The following is a 16682-nucleotide window of genomic DNA, read 5'->3' as shown; positions in this document are numbered from 1 at the left end:
AATTCAACCAAGGGAAGGAAAGGTAGGAAAAATGTTAAGTGGGAAGTAGTTAAGGTATGTGTACTTTTGTTTAACATATATTGTAATGTGTATAATTTTCATTAACAATTTGACTCTAATTACTATATATAGGCTCCTCAACAACCGGATGCGAAACAATGTGGTTTTTTTGTGATGCGATTTATGAGAGAAATTATTGAAGAAGTTGAGACTATTGAGAGAGATTCGCTGCAATCAATAGTAACATTATTTAGCTTATCTCAAATTATTTGACATAAACTATTTAAAATTGCAAAGTGATCAGTGTTGATTATTTTTCCATTAACATAAATTGTGTATGCTCACAGTTCACAAAAATAGGGTACTCTCGTGAACAAATTGATGAGGTTCGGTCCGAGTTGGTGGAGTGCATACAAGATCATATTTATGAATAGGTATGGAATGATAGTTGCCATAATTCTATTTAGATTTAAGTTCATGGAATGGTGGTTTTTGGTGGAATCATAGTTAATGCCAATTTTTTGATGCAGTGCATAGTTACCAGATCGACCTTGAGCAATTGACCCCAAAGAAAAGTTGTCACTGAAGTTTAAAAACTTGTGAAAATTTTTAGTGAATGATGATGTTTTGTGAATGATGATGTTTTGGAAAAATTGTCACTTAGGTGAAAGGATGTTTTCTGGATTAATATGCAAGTACAAAGCACTGTATTATATGTTATTCTGTAAAGTTCTGTCAGTGTAAATTATCTAGTTTCTTTATCTAGCTTTTGTTCCACTATTGGGTTTGTTTTTCTAATAATTACTCGTGCAGCAAAATACTGAGCAAGAAGCTGTAGATCTTATAATTAGGTAAAGTAGAAAAAGTTAACTACTTCATTATGCTTTCATCTTAGTATTTGTATATTTGATTTGTCTTCTTTGAACCAGCTTCAAGTCAAAAAGCCAGATCCTCTAGATAGCTGTTAAAAATAAGGTATTATTTGGTTTGTCAGTGATCTTAATATTTGGTAATATTTGGTCTTTGATGCTCACGACAGAGTTCCAACGCTGCATGATTACCTTGTTCAAGCAGATTGCTCGCTGCCTCAGTAGCTCGCATTTTCAGGTTTGTTTCATCATTGATATTCCTTCTTTTTAGTGTTCTATATTAAAAGGAAATACTAACTGTCGATGAGATTGTTATCCTCTTGCTTGAACATGAACCAAAGTATATAAATTTGACCTTTTGATCTGAAAGTATAAAAAAGTTAATTGGATACTAGTTTTTTTTTTTTTTTGCAATTGCATTTGTTGTATTTTCATATGTTTCTCAGTGAACTTCTAAACAATTCTTTTTTCATTAATTTATTAAGGCTTATTATAAGTTTCAGTTTGATGGTGCAAATTGTTTTCTTTTGTAATCCATCTGTTTCTTCTTTGGTTTAGGAAAGTTGAAGTGAATCCCTTGATAGTTGTTTCATAGGTTTGTTCCATTATTTTCCAATACGTCTGGAATCACTATCAATAGCCCTCAAGGACTGTTTACAACCTTGCAATCAAATTAATTGGACTTATAATCTAATGTATGGTCATCTGGAGCATGAATATTGGAGGATTCATGAATGACTCTTCGGATGATGAATGTATGTCATTTAATATTGGTTCATGTATTTATTTAGATACATCTTGAGTATTCCTATAAATACCCTATGTATTTAACAATTCAAAGATGAAGAAAATCAGAAGTAGTTGAACACTAACACTTGGACGCCAACATTTTTGAGTTGGCGCCTAGATTTGACCATCTAATAGACACGGCTAAAGGATCAACTTCTATGAACACCCTTAATAACTTATACAGATATTTGTGAACAATTAGGTTGGTGGCTATCATTTATCCTCCCTTTTTGTTGTTTTTTCCATGTACCCAATGCAGCTTTCATTTCAAAGGTTCCAAGCTGATGAACAAGGATGGGTGGACACAATCAAGTCAGTGCGATTTGGAGGAGCTGTCAGGATTAGTACCATGGATTGGCTTGGGCAATCTCAATATTTGCGTCAAACTGTCTTCTGGCCTTCCCTATCATCTGCAGTATCTGAGGTATACTATGCACATTTACCGTGAATTTTCCTTATTGAGCTTGGGCTAGTGATGGTTACGAATGTATTTTATTTCAAGAACCGTATAAGCAAGTGTTAGTGCATCTAGTTTTATAACAATGCACTTCGTATCTTTGATCTAAAAGGCTTCTGAAACAAGTCATCTTCTCCAAGCATGCCCTGGTCAACATGCTAGTCACCTACTGGAGTCATTTCCTCGATGGCACGGATGAATACCTGAAATCCATCCTCTACTCCACCATTCTTTGCCACTCCTCAAGCCGAAACAACTGCAAAGGTAGAGTCAACATCAAGTATTACATTGTGCCTGGCTACAAGAAGACCGGGGCCGCAAAATCCAATAAAGACAGGTCAAACATCAAGTAGCATTTTGTAACTTATTCCTCTTAGGTTATATGCTTGGTTAATATATATGCTTAGAACTTGTAAAGACAGGTCAAACATTAATATGCTTGGTTAATATATCCATCTACAGCACTCCCGCTTTTTCCGCTAAATATGATTTTCATTTAGCACATAACTAATGCCAATTTTTTTATTTTGATGCAGTGTTTAAAGAGCTTGAGTAGAAGTTGGCCCTAAAGAAAACTTGTCAGTTACGATATAAACACACTTACGGTATGAATTACATGTATATATAACATTGACATATTATTTAGTACAAGATTTACATGTATGAAAGTTTTCATACAAAATTTCTTGATTGCCTACAACCCCAGGTGTGTTGATGACAAGTTGAAGAAGATGGCTCTAAGAGTGATAGTGAAAGCCTTTCAGAAGAAGAGATTGTTGGACTTAAAGAAGCAATTCCATGCGATGGACACCAACAACAGCAGTTAGTCAATGATGAGGTTTTGTAAAACTTGTGTGTTTGAAAAATTATTGTCATGAAGTTAAGGATAACTTGTATGATACAAATTTAATTTGTGGATCAATATGTATACATTTTGTTTGTATAATATAAAGTTTTATTTATTTGTTAAATAGTCTTATTATAAAAATGATTGTGGTTGTGGATATTCAATTATATGTAAATTTTGAGTATTTTTATAATTTTGCTATTTAGAGAAAATACTATTTTTATAAATTTAAAAGACAACGTTTTTAAGTAATAAAAGACAACGCTTAAAAAACAATGTCTTTGAGACCAACCACAACGCTTTTAAAGCGTTGTCTTTGAACTATTTTTTACAAAGTTAAAAAGACAACGTTTTTAAGTAATAAAAGACAACGCTTAAAAAACAATGTCTTTGAGACCAACCACAACGCTTTTAAAGCGTTGTCTTTGATATGTGCATTTTTACAACAGCATCTTTAACAACGCTTTTTAAGAACGAAAAGACAACGCTTAAAAAGCGTTGTCTTTGTGACCAACCACAACGCTTTTAAAGCGTTGTCTTTGATATGACTTTCTACAACACCATCTACAACATCACTTTTTAAGTACATACGACAACGCCAAAAAAGCGTTGTTGTTTAGCTTTTTTCTTGTAGTGCGTGCAGAGGGCGACTCCGAGAAAGGGAGACAAGGCCGGCGCTGAGATCAGACCTAGGGCACGAGAGGAGGTGATAAGAAGAGAGGCATCGGCGTTGCTCCCTGTTGTTGCGGCAACGCGATGCAAGGGAAGAGAGAGCAAGCCCTAGGGCACTCTTGCTCTACTGTGGCTGTCAGTGGTGTCGCCATGCGACAAGGGGAGATTGCGAGAGGCAAAGAGTCGACGTCGGCTTTGATGGTTTCAGTGGAAGCACAGAGGGGAGAAGGGTGTCAGCTGTGGCAGCGGCTCAGGAACCAAAAAGGAGGAAAGGCGAGGGAAATCGAGTTCGATGAGGAGTGAAAACCGCAGTGTAGCGGTTAGGGCAGAAGATCGGGGGAGAAGGAGAAGGCGCAAGGGGAAGGGGGCGCGGCGTCAAAGAGAAATCGGAGGAGAGAAAATAAAGAAAAGAAATAAAAGAAAATAAAAGAAAATAAAAGAAAAAGCAAACTTTTCCTCGCTTAAATGGGTAGCCTAAACAGACTTTCTTGGGCCCCGTTTTTATCCCCGTAAACTCGTCCATACGAGCTACGAAAAATTCTCGAAAAATTTCCAAAAATTTCAGAAAATTCCCTTATTATTCTTCTCTATTTTCCGATATTTTACATTAATTGGTATCAGAGCACAGGTATACAATCCTTTGTTTTCATATTTTGGATATTTGGGATAACCTGATACCAATTTATTTGGTATCAGAGCGCCAAGTTTGGCGATACTTGTTATTTTTCGTGTTACAAATTTTTGAGATTTAACTGATACCAATTTATTTGTATCAGAGCAGGTTATGTTACCTGCTTTTGGTGTTTTGGATATTTTGGTTAGCCCTAGTTTGCGAGTCAAACTAGGTATTTATTTCGGATTAGCACGGATGTCCATTATGTTATGTTTCGGACTTTCGTTTCGGATCTATATGGATTTCCATTGGTTTTCTTGTTTGGAATTTTGAGGTTAAATGGGGACTGGATAGCGATGGAACATCTCCAGACGACAAATAGGTATGATGTTTATTTTATGATTGTTGTACTTGTAGTAATATCTATTATATAACTTAACAGATATGAGGAGATCTACACGTATTGCTGCGAGACATGGTGATGGACGGCCACGTACGATGACCATGAGATCTCTAGATTTGCCAGAGATGTCTACCGGTGTTGAGCCTGTCAGCCAGGGACAGACTCAGGATACTGCGGGTGCGTCGGGCTCTCAGATCCTGATGGCTCCTTTAGAGGTACCTATCTCGGCTGCACCGACTGTATCCACCCCTACCGTATTTACGGTACCACCAGGGGTACCATTGGCATACCCGACATCTACTCCAGCGCAGCCTACGGCGTACTCGGCACCACCGCCACCTGGACCTACTGTGTACCCGACACCAGTGGCACCTGTGCCCCAGTACCTACAGTATACCCTGCAGCACCTGTACCAGCGATGTCGACTGCTCCACATCCGGTACCACTACCTACCGTACATCCAGCCGCGGCCATTCCGCCAGTTCAGGCAGCCGTTCCGACACATCTCACTGGCATTGTCGCGGCACGAGCTCGGATCCCAGCATTAGCAGAGTCGATGAAGAGTCGATTTACACTCTTCCGAGGAGACCTTGATCCGAGTGTGGCCCTATCATGGATAGAGACTATGGAGCGCACTTTCTTCTATATGGCTTGCTCCGAGTGGGAGAAAGCAGAGATGACTGCTTTTCACTTACGGGACGAGGCCAACACCTGGTGAGTTACTCAGCGTTCCATCATCGGTGAACAGAATATCACTTGGGCCAGGTTCAGAGAGGCTTTTGAGAGCCGCTTCTTTCCACGAGCTTATCAGATGGTTCGTCGGCAGGATTTCCTAAGTCTGCGACAGAACAACCGGTCGGTGACAGAGTATAATGCAGAGTTTGATAGATTGGCCAGATTTTGTCCAGAGCTTGTTGCTGAGGACAGTTCACGTATGCAGCAGTTCATTCAGGGGTTGGATGGACATTTGCAAGTAAGACTTGCCAGTCTTGGTTGCGCATCTTATTTAGAGACGTTGGACAGAGCTCTCATAATTGAGTCAGCTCAGCATAGAACGTATTCGGACAAGAAAAGGAAGCAGACTGAGCATACATCCGGACAGTTCAGTCAGTCCGGAACTTTTCGAGGAGGGCGAAGAGCCCAGCCTTCGCATGGCCAGCAGCGGGTTGCTCCCCCTGCAGCTGTTGCATTTGGCATGCTCGGACAGGAGTACCCCAGTACTCCTATAGTACCCCAGAGCTCCATTCCGGGGCCTCATTACCTGACTCAGGGGCAGTATCAGCTGCAGCCCCAGCCACAAGCCTAGTATCAGACGCAGTCCCAGCCATCGGTACAGTATCAGTCGCCGCCCTCTCAAACTTCTCTGCGCAGTATCCAGTACCACCTCAGTGGTAGGCTCCTGCCTAGACGCAGAAGTCGCAGGCAGCGTTACCACCTCTTCCTCCGCCAAAGACTGGGCGTATTCATGTGGTCACCAGAGAGGATGCGTAGCGTGCCGACGGATCTATTTTCCGCGGTACGATTTCTATTTATGCATTATCTGCTGATATGCTGATAGATACTGGTAGCTCGCATTCTTTTATATCTCGTACCTTTATGCGGGAGATTGGTAGATTACCCATTTTCAGATCGCAGTGACTGACCGTCTCTCTACCCTCTAGTGACACCATGGACGTCACTAGGAGGTCAGAGTTGCCCGTTAGATTTTGGCAACATGATACTTACGGTAGATCTGTTAGTATTGGAAATGGTCGACTTTGATATTATTCTTGGCATAAATTGTTTGTCTGCATATCATGCCACGGTTGATTGCCAGACGAGGGTGGTCACATTCCGGCCATTATGAGTTTTTGGTAATGTCATTTGGGCTTACCAATGTTCTAGCGGTATATATGGATTGTTGTGGTGGAGCATTGCTCGCACATGTTATGGATGGTTGTGGTGGAGCGTTGCTTCCACATATTGAGGATTTCTTGTGGTAGAGCGTTGCTCCCACATATGTGGTGTTTTCTGTGATGGAGCGTTGCTCTCACATTGGAGGATTTATTCTTTGGTGATTTATATTGTTGGTGATTAGATTTCAGACTTGTTGTCGGGGATTTTATAGTTGAGTATGCCTATTGTACGGGCATTATGAGTTCTAGGTTTTACCATTTAGGCTTACAAAGCCCTAGATGTTTTCATGGACTCGATGATTTCGGTATTCCTAGGTTGTTTGGATTGGTTTCCATTGTCCTTGTTGACAATGTTGTAATCTATTTTTTTTATCCAAGCTCGATACCCCCATTTTTCACTTAAGATATGTAATTTAATTTACCGTTCAGCATTTTGTACTTTTTACCTGTTGTTAGTATTTGCTGATGGTAGATAACAAAATTTGGAGACCAAATTTTTATTAGTGAGGGAGAATGTAAAATAGCGAAAAAAAGACAGATAATGATAAGGGAATTTTTCGAAATTTTTAGAAATTTTTCAAAAAATTTTCGGAGCTCGTATGGACGAGTTTACGGGGATAAAAACGGGGTCCGGGAAAGCCTGTTTAGGCTACCCCATCTAAGCGAGAAAAAGTTTATTTATTTATATTCTTTTCCTTTTCTTTTCTTTCTCCCCAATCATCGTTTTCTCTCCCTCACTGCCGAACCCGACGCCGAAGCCCTAATCACCGCACGCGATGGTTTTCTTCCCGATTTAAGCCGTGGCTGAGGTTTTTCAGCATCTTCTTCTTCTCCACTTCGCCTCCCAGTGCCGAGTTCTTTCTCCCCTTTGTCGCGTTGCCCTCTTCTTCCCCCAACATCCGCTCTTCCTCGTTGCACACCGCGATCGCGTCTTCTCCTCGCAGGCACTTGAGCACGACCGACATCTATTGGCGCCGCCCTTTCTCTCTTGTGCCCTAGCAGCGTGGTCTCGCTGCGCCACACCGGTTGCCAACACCGATCAAGCCGTCCAATCCTGTGCCCTAGATTGGGTTCACAGTCACCTCGCTCATCGACGCACCTCAGCACGGGACCCTTTTCGACTAGGGCAGAGAGGGGAGCCTTAGTTCTTCCTCTGCGTGCCACTGCCGAGCCTCCCACGTTGACCTAGTGCCCTCACCAGCCTCTGATTTACTTGCTGCCATCACCGGAGAAGAGGAAGTTAGGTAAAGACTCTTGTTCACTTCCACCAGAGATGTGGATTTAGATAACTTGGTGCTAGAATTTCTATCTAGTTGGATTTGGGATTTGTATGTGCTAACTGTTCTGGTTTCGGCAGCAATTTTCTAACAGCAAGGTTTTCAGCCGTGTGTCAACAGGGAATTCTTCAACTTTGGATCAACAGTGGCTAGGTATTAAGGTAAGGTGTAGAGCATTTGATATATGCTATAGGTCATGATTTTGATTCGATTAATTTAGATAGATGATGATGTGTATATTAATTCTTATGGGAAGAATGATGGTAATATGATTAGGGTTTTGCCCTAATTTAGGATTAGAGATTTTATTTAGCTATTTAGAAGAATTATAGCTAAATAAAATGTATTTCTATTCGTGACACAGGACTTTGACGCGAGACGAGTATCTCGACGTCGTATTTGTACTAGTTCAGACTTTTCAATTTGGAGGCGGGTACTTTAACTTTATGTCATTTGATATGCATAATAATGTCTTTAACAAATAGCAATGATTGTGTTTTCAAATCTGTTTCGGTTGATCACTACCTGATCTGTTGCATGCTTGGTTGTTTATTTGCTATGCACATCATGTTAGTATTTACCTGATTATACATACTTATAGAGGTAGTGACACAACCATGTAATTTGTTAAGTTCAGGACCTAGGGTTTTTGATACCTTATCTGATCTGTGTGCCTTTGATTTGGTTCATTTTCCTATGGTACACATTTTATACATGTATGGATATTTCTATGCTGTTCAGTATTTTGCCATGCTTAGTATCATGCACCATTCGCATGATTGCATGCTGCGCGATAGTCTGCTCCATTCTTGTTGAGCACATCGCCAGTTTCATCACTGTCGGTGCTCTATTGGTCCGCTCATGGGTAGCGTGACGCAGCGTGGTAGCACGTCAGTTTGGCTCTGTCGGTGCTCCGTTGGTCCGCTCATGGGTAGTGTGATGCAGCGTGTTAGCACGTCAAGGATCCCTCCCCGTCATGGTGTACCGGGAGATGAGAGCATTGCGCTCTCCCATTTATGATTTGGGGTAGGAGTATGTGTGTACTCCGACAGCATCCCGTCTACTCTGTCACTCATCAGGGGTAGTGATGGCAGAGTGCACGATTGTCACAGCCCTACCCACTCGGTCTCACCATTGTGTGTGAGATGGCTGACTGGCAGGGTGACCATGACATTTGCATCATATGCATGATACATTTATTGTTTGTGTTTGTTGCATTTACTTTCTGCATTTATATGGATGCATATAATTGACATGCATACAGGATTATGACACTTTCGGTCTGACGACCCTATTGTTCTTATACCTTGGTCCTGGTTAGTACAGTTTTCTCCTGTTTTATTCAGTTGCATTTATCCTTCTTGTATCAGGAGACTGTACGCATGATTAGTGTTGGATGTTATTTTCTTTATTATGCATATCAGTTGATACCCGCTGATTGTTGGACTCACACACTCCTCCGTTTTTATGTTTAGGTTGATGCTGTTCGGAGAGAGTTCCAATCGCTAGTCCCCTGCAGTCCACGAGGATGTATATTTGTCTTTTGGTTTTATTTACTAGACTATGTTTAGACTTGTTCTATTTTGATACATTTGGATCTTGTATGGATTTTTATTGTCGAGGGGATTGGATTGGATATGTTTTGCTACATGTATGCCTGGATGGCAGAAGAGGTAAGTTGATTTTATCGTCGGATTTGAGCTTTATGAGTGTAGTGGAGTAGGACATTAGTTTTTGTGCTTTATGAGTGTAGTTGAGTAGGGTTGTTTTTGAGTCTTCTTATTACTATTTTAGTTGTTCACTATTAAACTGCGTGGATGCTTGGATTTGTGTTATATTTATTACTGTTATTGTTCCGGCCGTGTTGGCCGAGGTATATGTGGCTCAGAGGGCGATGCAGAAAGTTTCAGATTGTCCGCCGTACCGGGGAGATGCTGCCGAAATTTCTTCGGACAGGGACTCCTCCGGGGTGTGACAGGGCAACTGGAAAATCCTGGTGAGTGAAGCCAGGTGAAAGTCCTAATTGGGAGGTTAGGCAGAAGGAAAGTCCTAGTGAGTGAAGCTAGGTGAAAGTCCCGGTGAGTGAAGTCGGATAGCTGGAAAGTCTTGGTGAGTGAAGTCAGGTGAAAGACCTAGTGAGTGAAGCTAGGCAGATTGAAAGTCCTGGTGAGTGAAGCCAGACAAATGAGAAGTCCTGGTGAGTAAAGCCAGGCAGATTGAAAGTCCTGGTAAGTGAAACCAGACAATTAAGAAAAGTCCAAGTATGTCAAAGGTTTGATCAGATACTTGGCACGAGGAGGAAAAGTCTAAGTAGGTCAAAGGGATTGACCGGATACTTGGCATGAAGAAAAGTCCAAGTGGGTCAAAGGGATTGACCGGACACTTGGTGAGCGAGTTATAGCATGTCAAGGGTGACCGGATGCTAGGTATGATGTACCAACAGGTCATGGGTGACCGGATGTTGGTTTAGGGGGCTTTGGACTTGATTTTGGGCAAAATCAAGGAGTTGGATCGATCAGTCGATCGATTGGCTCATGCCCAATCGATCGGTCGATCGATTGGGTGAGTCCCCACGACAAGCTTCCTCCTAATCGATCGGTGGATCGATTGGGAGAGGCTCGCAATCGCACAAAGCTGCGTTGGATCGATCAGCCGATCGATCTAGAGCTCCCAATCGATCGGGCGATCGATTAGGAGGTGCGATTCTACGCAATAAGCCCTGGATCGATCGACCGATCGATCCCGACAATTCCCGAGAGCACAGAGGCGCTCTGGATCGATCGACCAATCGATCCAAAGCCTCCCCGATCGATTGGGAGCAATCCAATCGATTGGGATTTGACCGTTGGTGCAGGATATAGCTGTTGGCGAGCGTTTCTCTCGGCAGATCTCACGGCTTCTACTTCTGATCTTCACCGCATCTCCACATCATCTCTCTCAGGTTCAGATCGCCAGTTCTTGAAGGTTCTTAGAGGCTTGTGCTGGTGCACATCTAAGTCAAGAGACGAGAAAGAAGTTAGGGTTAGGGTTTTGTGTGCAAACTTATAAGCTTTTACTTGTATTTTGTTTACCCTTTCTTTCTTCTTGTACTGAGAGCTTGTAAGGCTTCTCCGTCTTCGGTAGTTACCGTAAAGGAGAGTTTTCATAGTGGAGGGTGCATGAGTGTGTAGATCCTTGGACTAGTCACCTCTTCTTGAGGTGGATACCAAGTAAATCCTTTGTGTTAGCGTTGTATGTTTTGTTTCTTGTATTTCCGCTGCATATCATCGAAGAAACAAGCAACGAAAAGTACGAGGAGCGCGACGAGCTATTCACCCCCCTTCTAGCTACATATTTGGTCCCAACAAAATGCTATAATTCAATCCTTAAATCCTAGAGTTAAATTTAATTAGCTTAACTCTGAAGTTAAATTTTTTTCAAAAAATATACTATTAGGCGCTTAAATATATATCCATGAGCGATTATAAATTTTTAGTGTTAATATTTTTAGCTTGAATAATATAACTTAATCTTTAAAATTTAATTGGTTTAATTCCAAAAAGCTTTAAAAAAAAAGTTAAAAATTTAATTGGTTTAATTCCAAAAAGCTAAAAAAAAAGTTAAAAAATAAATTATTCATCGAATCCAATTATGATAAAAAGGTCAATACATTCGTCCCCAGCGCCCCCGTCAATTCGTTCCAAGACTAACACAGAGGAGGTAAATCACGGATAACTACTAGCCTTTGGAATAATGACTAGTACATAAGAGAAGTATTTATCTTGTCTTTGCCAAAATTAGAACCCCAGACTTTATTATGATAACACCTCATATACTAACTACACCTGAGGGGACTCTATTAATCGAATCCAAGCACATTAATTCAGGTGCCTAAATTAAATCGAAACACCCCAGTTGCGCTAGAATAAGACTCAGAGCATATCAATTATATATACTCATGTTTTAAATTTTCATAAAATACCTTTAAAGTTTAATACTTCCATCTAAAAATTTGTTTGGCAAACAATGAGAACGATGGTCGCAATTATACCATTGAAATCTATTGCAAAATAAACAAATTATGATGTAATTTTGGAGGTGAGAGAAAATATTCTGGAGAAGAAGAATGATTATTTTTGATATGTTCCATTTTTTTTAGCCCTTTCTTATTTTACCGTGAAAAAAATTGAAAAAAAAAAATGATAACTTGTTGATGATGGTTTGAGCTAGGGTTTCAATCTGTTCTGTCGTACCCTAGTGACCTAACTTCTACGGCCGTTGACGACGATGCTCCACTCGACCATCCGCCGCCATCCTCTTCTTCCTTTGCCCCAACTCCACCGCATTTTCTTCGCCACCTCCACCTCCTCCCCCTTGTCAGGCGGCGGCACCTCTTCTCGCGAGCCTCACTTCATGGTCGAGTATCTCGTGAACTCGTGCGGACTCTCTGTGGAGGAGGCGTCGAAGGCCTCCAAGCACCTCGCGCATCTCCGATCGACGGAGAATCCCAACGCTGTTCTTGCTTTCTTCAGATCTCAAGGCATTGATGGCGCTAATCTCCGGAAGATGATATCCTGGAAACCAGCGTGCCTCTGCTACAATGTGGAATCAAGCCTCACCCCGAAGTTTCAATTTTTACGCGACCTGGGGTGGTCAAAATCCGACCTCGTTGATGTCATTATGAGGAACCCCACCATCATATTCTTCAACATCCAGCATACTCTTGTCCCCAGATTGAATGTATGGGAAAACCTCTTTGGATCCAGGGAGCTGCTCCTCAAGAATATTAGGAAGGGGAGTTGGTTTTTGAACACCAGGTGTGAGAATGTGGTACGTCTTAACCTGAACTTCTTACGGGATGAGTGTGATATTCCTCTCGAAAGGGCATCATTTGTCCTCAAAAAGCAACCAACTTTCATTGTACAAAACCCAAACTCATTACGGGCTTTGGTAGATCGAGCGGAGGGAATGGGATTTACTAGGAGATCTCGAATGTCCCTCTGGATCCTTGACATTCTGTTTAAGACCAGCAGAGAAAAACTTGATGCGCACTCCAAGCTCATGAGCAACTTTGGGTGGTCGAACTCGGAGTTCTGTACTGCGATTGGAAAAAAACCTTGCTTTTTAAATCTTTCCACTGATATCTTACGGATAAAGATGGAATTTTTGATCAAGGACATTGGGTTCACCCCATCCAGCATTGCTGAACAGCCGTCACTTTTAGTATTCAGTTTGAAGAAGAGGATGATTCCTCGATTTCAGGTGATGAAGATAATAAAATCAGAAGGGTTGTGGACTTCAAAAGACAAACTACATACATTTTTCATAATGCAAGACCCAAAATTTCTGAAGAAGTATATTCTTCCTTACAAAGATAAATTCCCCAAACTTCTGGAGGTCTTGTGAGCTGTAGCTGAATGATAGTCGGATAATTGAAACTGCAAAAGAGAACAAGGAGGTTGAAGTAATCTTGTAGTTTTGGTATGTCTTTGTTATTCGTAAAATTGTTCATCTAGACATTAAAATGCCAAATTTTCTAAAATCGCATTTTATATCTGATTGAGTTGTAGAATGGATTGTCTTAGAAAATTGATATATCCAAACTTAAATAAATTGCATGATCTAAATATGCATAAAAGTTATAAAAAAAGGGGGACTTAGTGATGTAAATTATAAATTTTGTACGGCTTGGATGAGTATAAAATAAATACATAAGGTTATTAGATATCAAAAATATGGATAAAGGTGTAAATAATTAAAATCTAACCTAATTATATTATTTTAAGGAAAAATAAATATGTTTCCATGGATGATTTATCAGGAATTAAGTTGATATGAATTTATGGAGTTTACTGAAATTTTTATGAATTTTTAGGGAATTATTTTTGGTTTTAAGGGATATAATTGGTTATGAGAAAGACGGAATTCTCCACCGGGTTCTGGGTTTCGGCCGATCAACGCCCCCACGTCGGCGAGCTACGGGGATATGGCAACTGGGCACAGGGACCTTCGCATGCTCCTTGTCGGCGCGATCTCACAGGCTAGGAATTCCGGCGGCGATGCGAGATGGAAAAGGCAAGTTCATATCCCTATGGTAGTTTGAGATCCATGAGGTAAGGGAGAGTAACTTAAGAGATGATGAAATGCTTACCTGTGAGGTTTGATTGATTGTTTGGTCTACGATTCCAGGTTTCTGTGACGAATTTGCTTGTCTTGTGTTTTCTTCGGGTTTCCGCAAAGGATTTGGGGGTCGATGATTGGGTTCGGAGTTGGGAAGAAGGGATGTACTAGCTAAGCATTGCGATTTGTTTTTCCCTTTGAGGTTTCTGTCTCCTTCGGGATTCTTTCAGGTCCGATTTGATCTTGTGATCGCTGGAACTTTGGACAGTTTTGATTTGTAAGCTGATTTTCGAGGTTGCGATGGTTCTTCTATGTGGTTAGGAATTTCAGATCAGGTGTTTCTTGAATTGTTGATTCAGCTTCTGTTCTGAGATTGTGATGTATTTTGTGTTGTTGGCATTTCTGTGAGTAGATTTTTGTAAATCTTAGTTCGATTCTTTTTCCTCTTTGAGATTGTTCTTGCTTCCTTATGGTGTTTTGTTTCAGATCAGTAATTGAAATGTTGATTTTGGCTCTCGGTTCAGAAGTTACGATGCATTCGTGTGTTGATTGTGTTCCAGATGGTTCTTTGGGGATTAAGCTTGGATCGATGATGTTCGATTTTCTATTGCTTTCGAAGGACTTGGACAGATTGCAAGTGCATTTTCTTTATGTTGTTGGTATGGATTCAAGGAGGTAAGGGTTGAATGTCTTGGAAGAGTCGAATTGCTTAGTTCCATGATGTCCGAAAGTAGGATTTGGTTGCGAACCGATTTCCATTGATGTTCTGGTTTCTTCTTGTGAATTAATTCGGGTTTCTGCACTAGGTTAGGGATGAATGGTGGAAAAACGATTTCTGTTGATGTTTTTGTTTTCTCCCTAAAGTTTCGTTCATTTCTTCTAAGGGCTCGAATGTTGGAATTGAGATATTGTTTTGTTCCCTCTTACCGATTTGGAATTCCCCTTGTATTTTCAAGGGCTGTCGTTGTTTGTTTCAATTGCTGCTGTGTTTTATTTCCCATTTGTTGTTGTGTTTTATTTGCAATAGCTACTCTTATTCTTCATGGCACCTTCGGATTTCTGGGACAATTCATGAGAGAGAGAAGAGTTCTTGCGGAGTATTCTTGTTTCCTTGTGGTTACTGAGAATGGTTGGACAGATTTTGGTTGTTTTGGTTTCTCCTCGATGCTTCCGAGTTGCTGAACGGTTTTTCTTTGGGGGAATTAGATTACAGGTCAAGATGATCTCGTTTCTCTTCGTGGTTTTCCGAATTTCTCAACAGATTGTCGTGATTTCGATGGTGATTGATAACATTCTTGCTATTCATGGTTGTGTTATGCAATTCTGAGCAGATTTTGGGTGAATTCCACTGTGATCGAGATGTTTCTTCTAGTGATTATGAATTTGTGTGGGACAGAAATTTGGTACATTCAGCTATGGTCATAGTGTTCTCGTTTCTTCTCGCTAATTCCGAATATGAGGGTTCAATTTCGATATTGTTTTGTTTTCCGGAATATTTGGGAATTAGGTGTGGAATACTGCCTTCTATATTTTGCTACGATGAGTTCTACCCAATGGCTTTGAGGTTTTGGAAAGGTTTTGAATTGACTTTTGGGTATGCATGTTTCTGTCGTTTTTCCTCCAAGTAGAAATGTTTATAGAATGAATGAAATGTGTTATTGATATAGGTATAATGTGGATTGGTTATATTTATATGTGGCTAATTGGATAGATATGAGCATATGTGATGACAGTACGGGTTGGATGACTCGGGATGAGTTCCGGGGAGGATCCTTCCAAATATGATTGATATTGTAAGTTATGACCGAAATTGTAATTTATTGTTAGCTTCGGCTATATGACTGCATGTTCTCTAGGAGGTACCTCTAGAGTCATGGGACTGTTGACTGCTCTAAAAGTGGTTACCGGATATGTGACATACTTACCCTCATTAGCTATGTATGACCTTTTGCATATCGTATTTTTTTCGCTATACTGTATTTGAGTTATGTTTTATGTCTACTAGTTGCTATTTCTGCTACTTTATGGATGCCATTTTATTCATATCGGATTGTGCTTGTTGGGTCCGTAGACTTATGATGTCTACGTTACAGGTGAGGATGTTTCCCAGGATATAACGAAAGGCCTACGGACTGAGTAGACGAGGAGGCGGGATGGACGCGTGACACTGTCCGAGCATTTTAGGAGTGTAGAATTTACTTGTCCTATTGTGAGAGGTTCTTATGTTTGAGGATTCATTGACTCTTTCTATTAAACTCTTGTTTGAGAAGCTATCATTACATGGAATAAGCTAGATCATTTCGATAGAATTGTATTATGGTTATCTACCTAGTAGATGTCGAGAGGGGTGTTTAAAAAAAACTTGAGAGATAATCTAGGAATATTTCATTCACATTGGAGATGAAAGACTATATGCTTGGTTTATATTAAATTACAACCAATGAAAGTTGTGAATTATCGGGAGAGATTCTCTAACACGTGTGGGCTCGTAGGGGTATAAATATTGGGCCTGTATTGCATTGAACTAAGATGACTCGTGTACGAACATGACTACATTAAATGTCGGATTGGTTAGGACAAAATTTATCAAATATTTTACCACTCGAATCTTTCTTGCTACTTGTTCAAGCGTGTCGAAAACACATTAATGGTTGGATTTGAAACGATCAACGTTAATGACATATGTTTTTATCGCTAAGGTGAAACGATCGACATTTGATGGTCGGAATTATCGCTGCCAAGGGGTGGTACTCCTATCTAA

At 40.6% G+C, this 16682-nt stretch overlaps 1 protein-coding gene across 5 annotated transcripts; it reads left to right on the top strand.

The window, feature by feature from the left end:
• The first annotated feature begins 12022 nt into the window (after positions 1–12022).
• Positions 12023–16230, top strand: LOC122029669. 5 transcript variants are annotated; one of them, XM_042588758.1, is made up of 3 exons: positions 12023–13282; positions 13698–15714; positions 16015–16230. In XM_042588758.1, the coding sequence occupies exon 1, from the start codon at positions 12089–12091 to the stop codon at positions 13205–13207; it is 1119 nt and encodes a 372-aa protein (XP_042444692.1). In that variant the 5' UTR covers positions 12023–12088; the 3' UTR covers positions 13208–13282; positions 13698–15714; positions 16015–16230. The 5 variants fall into 5 exon arrangements, with proteins under 5 accessions (XP_042444692.1, XP_042444691.1, XP_042444693.1 ...); XM_042588757.1 differs by having other exon boundaries at positions 13698–15859; XM_042588759.1 differs by lacking the exon at positions 13698–15714.
• The last annotated feature ends 452 nt before the right edge of the window (positions 16231–16682 follow it).

The sequence above is a fragment of the Zingiber officinale genome, chromosome 10B (assembly GCF_018446385.1).
Source record: "Zingiber officinale cultivar Zhangliang chromosome 10B, Zo_v1.1, whole genome shotgun sequence".
In the NCBI taxonomy this organism is placed as follows: Eukaryota; Viridiplantae; Streptophyta; class Magnoliopsida; order Zingiberales; family Zingiberaceae; genus Zingiber; species Zingiber officinale.
This window is presented reverse-complemented; position numbering and strand designations above follow the sequence as displayed.

Coding starts and splice junctions, on each gene's coding strand:
- LOC122029669 (XM_042588759.1), top strand. CDS start 12,089: ATGCTCCACTCGACCATCCGCCGCCATCCTCTTCTTCCTTTGCCCCAA.